Consider the following 11,588-nt stretch of genomic DNA (forward strand, 5'->3'; position numbering starts at 1 on the left):
GTCTGTACATATTCTTTGCACTGATGGTCAATTCCATTCAGAGCAGGAAGCCAGGAAACATTTCCCTACTCATGAGTTCTTTTTTTTTTCTTTATATTTATTATTTTTCTTTTCTTTTTGACATTATAATAAAATTACATCATTTCCCTTTCCTCCATCCAAATGCTCCTGCATGCCCCTCTTGGATCGCTTTGAAATCCATGACCTCTTTTTCATTAATTGTTGTTACATGCATATATGCATGTATATTACTGATCTAATCTGCTCAACCTGTATAATGTTATTTGTATGTGTTTCCAGAGTTGACCGTTTGCTATTGGATAGCCAATTAGTGTGTTCTTCCCCTGGAAACACTATTTGTCCAGCTCTCTGCATTCCTCAGTTGCCTACAATTCTTTCATAGGGTTGAGGTCTCATGATTTATTTCCCCCATCCACTTTGACATGTCTATTATTGTCTTTGTTCAACTTATGTTTAGGCATTCCAGTTACGGTTGTAGCTTTTGACATCACTAGGAGATAGAGTCTCGAAGAAAACTCCCCGACCTCCTTGTTCTTGCACGGTTTTCACCCCTTTGTCCAGTGTCCCCTGAGCCTTATGTGTAGAAGCTATTTTATAGATGTATCTATTGGAATTTGATTAGTTGTGGGGTTATTATAGTAGTTGCCATCTGTTGCAAAGAGAAGTTTCTGTGATGAGTATAGCACGAAAAATAAAAACCCAGAGATAGATATAGGGGTTCAAGCTGAAGATCAGAACAGCAAATCAGCCAGCCATAGAGAGTTCTCACCTCTTACCAATGCTCAGATTAAAAGGGAGATCCACTGAACCTCAGATTGCATCTCCAGACTGCATTCTCTCTACCAAGCCTCAGACTGCTCTCTGAGGCTGCACTGAGCTCCTCATACTCTCTCTAGTGCTAGTACTAAATGTGTGAGCCGATTCTCTTTTAGACTGATTCACTCTCGTGTAGACCTTGAACTCACAGAGATCCATCTGCCTCTGTCTCCTGAGCCGTGGGATTAAAGGTGCGTGGGCCACCACTGCCTAGCTTCTATAGCAAACTAGTGTGTGGCTGGCTTTGCTTTTTGATTCTTCAAGCAAGCTTTATTAAAAAATAATATATTACCACAGATGACTGGAGAGGACTAAATTTATCTATGGGCATGAGGACAAATATTTAAAATGCACTTAGGGATTGTCTATTGTCCCCCAAAATCCATGAATTTGCTAGCCCTGGGGAGTTGGTTAGGTTCACAATACAAAACATGATTTTCTTTTCTTGGGGTGAGCCATAAGTTCAATTAGAGAGTTGTTGGTTAACGTAAAGGTATGTGTGCCAGTATTTCTCCCTTAGGTTCATTGTGCAATTCTGGTCATTGTTGTGACTCATAAGTGTCATATCTGGGTAGGACTGGTGGGTGATCCCCTTCTTTAGAGGCTAGCATGGTAACTTATGGTTACCTCAAGGTAACCTCAAGGAGTAAACATTTAAATCAGTTCCAGTTCAGAGGCCTCTGGGCCCGTGTATGAAGTAAGTGCATGGTGTCTTCAGCAATAGGGGCTTCCCTTCCACATCTGGGGGACAACCAAGGGCAATAGCAATAGTCTGTAATGTTTGAGGAGTCTGTTAGACAACCATGACCAACAATTGAAGAAAGGTTTCTCATGCTTGATGTTGGGAGTTTTGTTAAGAGGTCTATAGCTCTTGGAGGGAACAATGCCAGCTCAGATAAGAAAATTCCATTTAAATTATATCTATATTTATACATAGATTTACATGCATTATAGGGTTTTTTTTATTTTTGAGGAGGGGTTAGACAGTGAATAGTATTTCTTTTTTCAGACATCCTTACTGTTGTTTTACCCTCCTCTTCCATCTTCTATATTAATCTCCCTCCCCTTCCCCAATCAGAGACCCTCACTTTTCCCGTTTCATCATTCAGATAACTTATAACCTGGTATTCCCATCACTATTTCTCCCTGCAATGGCCCTAGCAATGGCCCCTTTCTCCTTTCATGATTTCTGTAGTTGCTCCAGGTTATATACTCATATCTGAAGAATAGGAACTACACCTCAAATGGGAGACAATATGTTTGTATGAATGTTTATACTTCTGGGTCTGGGTTACGTCACACAATATGATCTTCTCTAGTTCCATCCTCTGACTATTTGCTTTTAGCCTAAATTGCATCCCATACAGTATTTGGGATATATTAAATCTATCCCATACCACTTTTTCATTGTCCATTCATTTCTTCAGTTGAAGGACATTTAGGTTGTTTCCATTCCCTAGCTATGGTGAATATGGAAGCAATGAATGTGTTGGGGCAAGTACCTGCGGAGTAGGATGTCAAGTCTTGTGACATGTGCAAATATATGGTAAAGCTGGGTTATACTCTCTTTTGTTAATAGTTTGAGAAGGACGAGCCCTGGATCTGTTCTGAAAGTCTTTTAGAATTCTACTGTGAATACATCTGGCCCTGGATGTTTTCTTTAACTGGAATATTTTTATTACTATTTCAATCTCATTTGTTAGTGGTCTGCTTTTGTTGTTGACTTCTTGATTTAATGTTTATGGTTTGGCTGCATCTAGAAATTCATCTGTTTCTTTTAAGTTTTCCATTTTAACAGATTATAGGTTTTTAAAGTATCTTTTACAATGTTTTAATTTCTTTGGTCAGTTGTAATGTTTCCTTGTTCACTTCTGATTCTGTTAATTTGGGACCTCTGGTTTTTTTTATTAATTGGTCCAAGAATCTGTTCAATCTTGTTTATCTTCTTAATGAACCAGCTCTTATATTTATTGATTGTTTATATTATTTTTTGTTCTATTTCATTGATTTCTGCTCTCACTTATTATTTGTGACTTTCTACTACACTTGGTTTTGATTTGTCCTTGTTCACTTAAAGTTTTGAGTTGCATCATTAAGCAATTTATTGGTGCACTTCCTGGTTTTTTAATGTAGACACTTAGAGCTACAAATTTCCCTCACCGGAATGTTTTCAATGTGTCCCGGAGATTTTGCTGTATTGTATTTTCATTTTAATTTAGTTCCAGGAAGTTTTTATCTCATTCTTCATTTCTTCTTTGATGCATCATCATTCAGTAGTGAGTTGTTTAATCTCCATGAGTTTTATATTTACTAGAGAATTGTGTCCTGTCCATTTCAAGTTTTATGGCATTGTGATCAAATAGGATACAAGGAGTGATTTTTGACCTTTTTGAATTTATAAAGATTTATTTTGTATTTTAGGACACAGTCTATATCAATAACCTCAGCATCAAGTGAACATTTACAATATAAAGTGAAAAAGAAGAGAGTAAGAGAATTCCTGTGGAAATACCAACTTATGGTGTACAATGAACTCAAAGGAATCTATAGCACTGGGCAGCAGAAATGTCACAAGAAAGTACATAGGTAATACAAGAAAATTTTATTTCAGTCACGTGAACAATCTTGCTTTGCTACTTGAACTCTTATACAGTTTAAGGAGAATCTGTTTTTAGGGAAAAAAACATATTGGTGCATCACCAGCATGACTCACTACAACCATCTGCATATCCAGTTCCAGGGGTTCAGTGGCCTCTTCGGGCCTCTGTGGGAACCAGGAAGGCACACAAGCACACAAGCTGGTACAACACTCATGCATATTAATTAAACTAAATGAATTGGGGTTTTTCATTGGTTGGTTGGTTTTTTTGTTTGTTTTTGTTTTTGTTGTTGTTGTTGTTGTTGTTTTTGAGACAGGGTTTATTTCTGTCACTTTGGAGCCTGTCCTGGAACTCACTCTGTAGGTTAGGCTGGTCTCAAGCTCAAAGTGATCCACCAGCCTCTGCTTCTCCCAAGCACTAGGAAAAAATGCATGCTCTACTATGGCCCAGCTAATGAATTGTTTTTTTAAAGAAGAGAAAAATTACCCCTTTTTAAAAATCTTGTGGCACTTTGACCACAAGTTTGTCAGCATATTGATTATTCTTTTATCAGAACTGATTTGCACAAAAGGAGTAATTGTGGGATAGGCATTCATCACAAACTTCTGAACAGTCAGGATGACTGGGTGGTACATCCATGACAGAACTGCGGTGCATGAGATGATGAAGTCCACCCAGTACATAACTACAAAGACAACCACCAGCATCAAGATGGTCTGGGTGGCCCTTTTCTCAGGGGATGCTCTAGGGTGGCTGAGGCTGTGAAGATGCTTACATTGCCTCTGATGTCTGAACAAGATAATCACCATGTACCCACTTGAGGTCAGCATAACTCCTACAAGAAATACATCTCTGGAGGTTGTCACTGTTAAACTCAGTGCTCTGATGATGCTGTTCATGGGGAAGAGTGAGCAGGATTTGGTGACCTTCATCTGGTTGGTCTCACTTGCATTGGTAAAAGCCCCAACATAGAAGATCCACCTACTACTGAATAACAAGTTGAGAGACCAAATGTAGAAGAATGCATAGGTCATGTATTTTTTTAGCTTAAGTTTAAAGTTTGCCAGCAAAGAGGTATTGGGACTGATAGTGACAGCCTGGAACACACTCAGGAGGCAGGTGATGCAGATGGAGAGGCCTCTCATCAACCTGTTTATGTAAAAAGTTGTCTTACATTTGAAGTCACTGTCAATGCTCAGTGATCCAAATACATCTGTAAGCCCAATATCCCCTCCAGTGAGGACCAGCACAGTGTGGATGAGGGCCAGTTGACAGGAGATCATGTCCATGGGCTTATTTCTATGAACTAGAATTAGGAAAGTGTAGAAAAAAAGGAGAACCATATTGGCTAGGACTCCAAGTCCAGCTTGGAAATAAAGGACATTCTTCAATGAGGACATATATGGAAAGTGTATTCACCTTAACATCATAGTTGAAGCATATTTCATATACCTGGAAAAATAATAGACATTAAACTGTGGTTCACTGGTCAGTATGTCTTTATCATCATTCTGCTTTACCTACTTATTCTTGATTAACTTGTATCTTTAACTTTTGATGTTCCAGACTGTATATCATAGCCTCCATTTCTATATACTTCTCCATGTATCTACCTGTATATATAGCATGCTAGAGATAATACAGTCACATTGTATATAGAATGCATACTTTGTGCCTGTGTAGCACCTAAGTTTCATTCCTTAGAAATCCAATCCTATTGCTTTACATTGTTTCATTCTATAGTTAACAGTGAATATAGTAGTGACAAACACAGAATATTAATAACATTTCTACAATCGAATAAAAATTATATTGACCTGGGAAAAATCACACAATAAATCCAAAACTGTGAGGCAAGTCAGACTCATATTTCATAATTTTAATAAGCTATATTTTGCAACCATTCATGTTTTGACTTATAATTGTATTGAAATCGCAATGAAAATTCATGAATGATAATCCCACTATTTTAGTCCACAATATTCTCAATCCATCTATTTTTATGTCCCCTTTTGCATGAAATCTTACATCCCCAGGATCTAGAATTAAAGACGTAGATATAATAGGAGGCCATTACTACACTTGCCTCACCCTATTAACTATATAACCAGTGTGGTTATAAGTGATCCTAGATGTCTCACCGTTTATGTCCCATCCCATTTAAAACTTTTGTGAACTTCACCTCAGGTTTAAAGAATTGACCCCCAGTTATCAAGACAAACACTATTTTACCTTCCTGGTGGTGTGGGGGGTGTGGGGGGAGTAAATGGTTAATGGCATGATCCCTTATAGCTTTTTCGGTCATCCTTTTTGTATTTTACCTACCTACCTCCTGGATTTACCTCCCTGTGAAGGGGCCCCTCCCTGTTCCCATTTTTCCTCTTAGATCAATTGTATCCGGCTATCACCTTTGACTCTCCTCCTACCTTCTTCTGGATCCACCTCCCTCTTGCTCCCCAACGAGCTCCCTTTGCCCCCTTTACTTGATTGGATGTTGTGTATCCTACCATTCCCCTTTACCTTCTTCCCACCTTCTTTTCCATCCCCTTCCCTAAGGAGCTCCATTTTCATATCTCCCTGACCAGACTGCTTGTAACCATCTATTACTTGTCCTCTCTCCATTGTTCCCTACCACCCCACCCCTATCCTGGCAATTGTCCTTTTACTTTTCTGCTACAGATCATGTAATCTGAAGATGTGAAGCTCAGAGCCTCCAACAAGAGAGAACATGTGACATTAAGACAAACACTATTTTCAACACATTGCGACAAACATGAACTTGCTGAAGATGACCATATAGTGACCCTGTTTGGGAACTTCAGTTTTAAAGGAGATTCCTTCCCATGCACTGGAAATCAAGGTCCCCAGTGTTATCATATGTCATCAATACACAGACAGCTTTTACAGTTCCACTCAACAGTCTTAGCTTTGGTGTCTCTGGTAGTGATTTGGCCTGGTGACCAGTGTCATGATTTTATCAAAGTGTTTCAATTCAGTGCTTTAAAATCAGCTTTCTGATAGAGAAATAGAAAGCTGCTACTCTCACTCAGATTATTGTGAGGAAAAACAGTGCACAATTATATTGTCAAGTTCACATTTTTGTTTCACACATATACGTACATACATTCAGGCATGTATAGAAACAATTCAGAAGTTAGTGGCTTATAGCCCTCCTAAACCTCCCCATGAATATGACACAATAAAACACATGTCTGATATTTACACAAATTTTCTTCTTTAAAAGCTTAATCTAGTAAAGGAATAGATTCATCCCAATTGCCAGAGTCAAACATCTGATTCTCCTCCCACCAACAAATATCTACAGTAGCTGCACTGTGATGTTCTGGTTTTTGTTTTTTGTTTTGTTTTGTTTTGTTTGTTTTTTGTTTGTTTGTTTGTTTTTTGTTTTCTTAGGTTCCAGGATATTGGCTGGAGAGGTAGCTTAGTGGTTAGAGTCCCAATATTAACATGGTGGATCATAACCGTCTGTAACTCTAGTTCCAGAGGATCCATTGCCCTCTCTGACCCAAGCGTGAAAGCGGAACACAGACATATATACAGGCAAAACACTCATGTAAAATGAAATAAATCCTTCTTAAACTTTTCATTGTTCCGTCATATATTACGTCTAAACTGCAGTTTCCCCCTTCTCCTATCCCTCCCCCTCTTCCCAGAACCTCCCTCCACCTCCCCTCACTTTCAGATCAACTCCTTCTTTGCAACCCCACCCCCAAAAACGCAAACTCCAGAAAAAGCCTTTCAGGGATATCCACCTAACATGACCTAACAAGATACAATAAGAATAGGCACAAATTCTCATATCACAAATGGACAAAATCTTAAATAAATAAATGTATATGTAAATAAATAAAAGCCTGGGATAATAATCCAAGTGCTGGTTTCAAACTGAAAAAATATGTAGCCCCATCACAACTTTAAAATTGCAAATTGACAAACCATGTTTATACAACCATTTATTTTAATTAATTAACCCATTATTAATAGACTAATCAGAGAAATATAACACTTCACAATAGCCACAAACAACATAAAATATATTGGGGTAACTGCAACCAAACAAGTGAAAGACCTGTATGACAAGAACTTTAAGTTGCTAAAGAAAGAAATTAAAGAAGATACCAGAAAACGGCAAGATCTCCCATGCTCTTGGATAGATAGGATAAACGTAGTAAAAATGGCAATTTTACAGATTTAATGCAATCCCCATCAACATCCCAGCACAATTCTTCACAGACCATGAAAGAACAATACTCAAGTTTATATGGAAAATCAAAAAAAGCAGAATAGTCAAAACAACCGTGTACAATAAAGGAACTTCCAGAGGCATCACCATCCCTGACTTTAAGCTCTACTATAGAGCTATGGTAATAAAAACAGCTTAACAGCTTGGTATCAGTACAAAAAACCAATGGACTCGAATTGAAAACCCTATATTAACCCACACACTTAAGAACATCTTACTTTTGACAAAGAAGCTAAATTATACAATGGAAAAAAGAAAACAACTTCAACAAATGGTACTGGCATAACTGAATGCTAGCATGTAGAAGACTGCAGATAGATCCATCTCTATCACCAAGCACAAAACTCAAGTCCAATGGATCTAAGACCCCAACATAAATCCAGGCACACTAAACCTCCTAGAAGAAAAAGTGGGAGATACCGTTGAACAAATTGGTACAGGAGATCACTTCATGAACATAACACCAGTAGCACAGACACTGAGATCAACAATTAATAAATTGGTCTTCCTCAAATAAAGAAATTTCTGTAAGGCAAAGGACACAGTTAACAAGATAAAATGGCAGCCCACAGACTGGGAAAATATTTTCACCAACCCCACATCTGACAGAGGGCTGATTTCCAAAATATACAAAGAACTCAAGAAGCTAGTCACCAAAACATCAAATAATCCAGTTAAAAAGTGGGGTACAGAACTAAATAGAGAATTCTCAATAGAGGAATCTAAAATGGCTGAAAAACACTTAAGAAAGTACTCAACATCCTTAGTCATCAGGGAAATGCAAATCAAAACAACCCTGAGATACCATCTTGTACTTGCCAGAATGGCTAAAATAAAAAACACCAATGACAGTTTATTCTGGAGAGGATGTGGAGAAAGGGGAACACCCCTCCATTGCTGGTGGGGGTGCAAACTTGTACAGTCACTTTGGAAATCAGTTTGGAAGTTCTCATAAAAAATGAGAATCAGTCTACCTCAAGATCCAGAAATTCCCAAAGGATGCACCTTCATACAACAAGGCCATCTCTTCAGCTATCTTCATACCAGCATTGTCTATAATAGAACCTGGAAGCAACCTAGATAAAGAATGGATGGAGAAAATGTGGTACATTTATACAATTGAGTATTACTCTGCAGAAAAGATAAAAGAAAGGAATCTTGAAATTCACAGGCAAAGGGATGGAACTAGAAGAAACCATCCTGAGTGAGGTAACCCAATCACAGAAAGACAAGCATAATTTGTACTCACTCATAGATAGATTTTAGACATAGAACAAAGGATCACCAGCCTACAATTCACACCTCCAGAGAAGTTAAGAAACAAGGAGGACCCTAAGAGAGGCATGCAATGGTCCACCAGAGAAGGAGAAAGGGACAAGATATCCTAAGCAAATTGGGAGCACAGTGTGGGGGGGGGAGGAGAAAAAAGGAGGAGGGAGGAGAACATGAGGGACCAGAAAGACTGAGTCAGGGGAAGAATAGAGGAGAACAAGAAAAGAGATACCATAATAGAGGGAGCAATTATAAGTTTAAAGAGAAATCTGGCACTAGGAAAATGTTCAGAGATCCACAAGGATGACCCCAAATAAGAATCTAAGCAATAGTGGAGAGGCTACCTTAAATGCCCTTCCACAATAATGAGATTGATGGTTACCTTTAATTCCATCCTAGAGCCTTCAGCCAATAGCTGATGGAAGCAGAAACAGACACCCACAGCTAAGCTCCGAGCCGAACTCCTGGAATCCAGTTGTAGAGAGGGAGGAGTGATGAGCAAAGGGGTCAAGACCATCCTGGGGAAACCCACAGAAATAGTTCACCTGAAAAACGGGGAGCTCATGGACCCCAGCCAGTTAGCTGGGGAACCAGCACAGGATGGAAACAGGTTCCCTGAATGTGGGTGACAGTTAGGAGGCCTGGGCAGTCTATGGGGCCTCTTGCATTGAAACCAGAATTTATTCATAGTCCACAAATGATCTTTGGGAGCCCATTCCTCCATGGAGGGATACTCACTTAGCCTAAATACATGGGGGAGGGCCTAGGCCCTTCCCTCAATGATGTGACAGACTTTAATGATCCCCCATGGAAGGACTTACTCTCCCTGAAGAGTGGATAAGGGAGTCGGTGGGGGGCATGGGAGGATGGGAGGGAGAAGGAACTGGGATTGATATGTAAAATAAGATTGTTTCTAATTTAAATAAAAACATTTTTAAAAAAGAATGATTAAGTTACTTCCAGATGACAAGATTCATGGTGTTGGCCTATGTACTGTCCACTGTCAGCAACATTAATAAGTGTTCAGGAATCTCAAGAAGACAAAAACCTAAGCCACTCAAATTAGTTCCATGGAATTTTATAAAATAGATAATGCCAGCAGGCATAAATAGTGATTACTTATTTAAATTGTTAATTCATAGTAATTGCCTGATACTCTTAAATAATTTAGTGTATACATGATTCTTTGGAAACTGAGTTTAGCACAGGTGAACTGGAAGCACACAGACCCTGACTAGAATGTTACGTTCTTACACTTACAAGCCATCTCCCCTGAGATGAAGCAGCAGCAGCAGAAGAGTCTGTCACTACAGAGACTGCAGGGAAGCAGTCAGACCCAGAGCTTGATCACATGTCACATGGCATTTGAGTCTGGGAAAGACAAAAAAATGTTCACTGGGAATGTGCGTGTGTTCATGTGTGTGTGATGACTACCAGGACTAAGAATACATCAATAGAATATTGTGTACTGGGGCTGCTAACATAAATATGTGCACAGCACTTGAGTGAAAAACTGAGAGTTATATCAAATATGTTCATGAAATAAATGAACTTTAAGGAAAATGGAGTTTCCTGCATGACTGGATCAGATCCACGAGGGCCCTGCCTCATCACCACTGCAGACTTTCAATGTGAATTACTCAAAACAAACTGAAAACTCTATAGTGCTTGCAGATATAAACTGATGTTTCCATCATTTGCTTTTCATGGTGTGAATGTTCTGTGTCCAGTGACTAAATAACATTTACTGGCAACATTTTATTCCACTATTTAAAAAAAACAATGATTTCATAATTCTATATTTTCTGTTTGACACTATAATTTAATCTTGTTGTATTGTGTGTGTAAGAGAAAGGGAGACAGAGAGGGTCTCAACCTGTAGTTCAAACTGGCTTTAATGAAAATCATGATGCTCCCTTCTTAGGCTCCAAAGTGCTGGGATCACAGGTGTGTGCCATCAAACCTGTCATACTTTCCATTTAGTCTCCTGTATACATCAGTAAGTTATATATTCCAGCAAAATAAAAATGGACTTATGACATTCAGCAGCTAAATTTAAATTTACTTGGCACTTTTTGTAAATGCGTATTTTAATGAGCATTTATATTTTGTAACTCTTAGGGGAAACATGGGGGATATTTACTTTAAATAATTTTTTTTTTTTTTTTTTTACTATTTAAGAATTGAGAGCGTCGGTGGCACACACCTTTAATCCTAGCACTCTGGAGGCAGAGGCAGGCAGATCTCTGTGAGTTCGAGGTCAGCCTGGTCTACAGAGCGAGTTCCAGGACAACCTCCAAAGCTACAGAGAGAAACCCTGTCTCAAAAAAAAAAAAAAAAAAAAAAAAAAAAAAAAAGAATTGAAAATATTTTCTCACTGCTAATGAAAAGCTTAGTCAATATTAGATTAGTATCAGTGGTACGAGATTCAATACAGAAAACTTGAAATAGTAAAACTGAATTTATTTTAATTTAAACACTGAAATGGCTGCTAAAATTTGACAGTTTATATTTTGGTAGGGATAAATTTACAAAGGTTTCATGAATAAGTGAGATGAGGTATTCAGATACTTCCAAAATAAACAGAAAAGATATATTTTATTAAAAATCATTCA

General features: G+C 38.3%; 1 protein-coding gene across 1 annotated transcript; it reads right to left on the minus strand.

Annotated features, from left to right (window-relative positions):
* Positions 1-3,919: 3,919 nt before the first annotated feature.
* On the minus strand, positions 3,920-4,885 carry LOC127235546 (vomeronasal type-1 receptor 100). The gene has a single exon (XM_051202877.1). The coding sequence runs from the start codon at positions 4,835-4,837 to the stop codon at positions 3,920-3,922; it is 918 nt and encodes a 305-aa protein (XP_051058834.1). The 5' UTR covers positions 4,838-4,885.
* Between the last annotated feature and the right edge of the window lie 6,703 nt (positions 4,886-11,588).

The sequence above is a fragment of the Phodopus roborovskii genome, unplaced genomic scaffold (assembly GCF_943737965.1).
Source record: "Phodopus roborovskii unplaced genomic scaffold, PHOROB, whole genome shotgun sequence".
Taxonomy (NCBI): Eukaryota; Metazoa; Chordata; class Mammalia; order Rodentia; family Cricetidae; genus Phodopus; species Phodopus roborovskii.

What these genes read in the sequence shown, in the direction of transcription:
- LOC127235546 (XM_051202877.1), bottom strand. Translation starts at nt 4,837, where the DNA reads ATGTCCTCATTGAAGAATGTCCTTTATTTCCAAGCTGGACTTGGAGTC.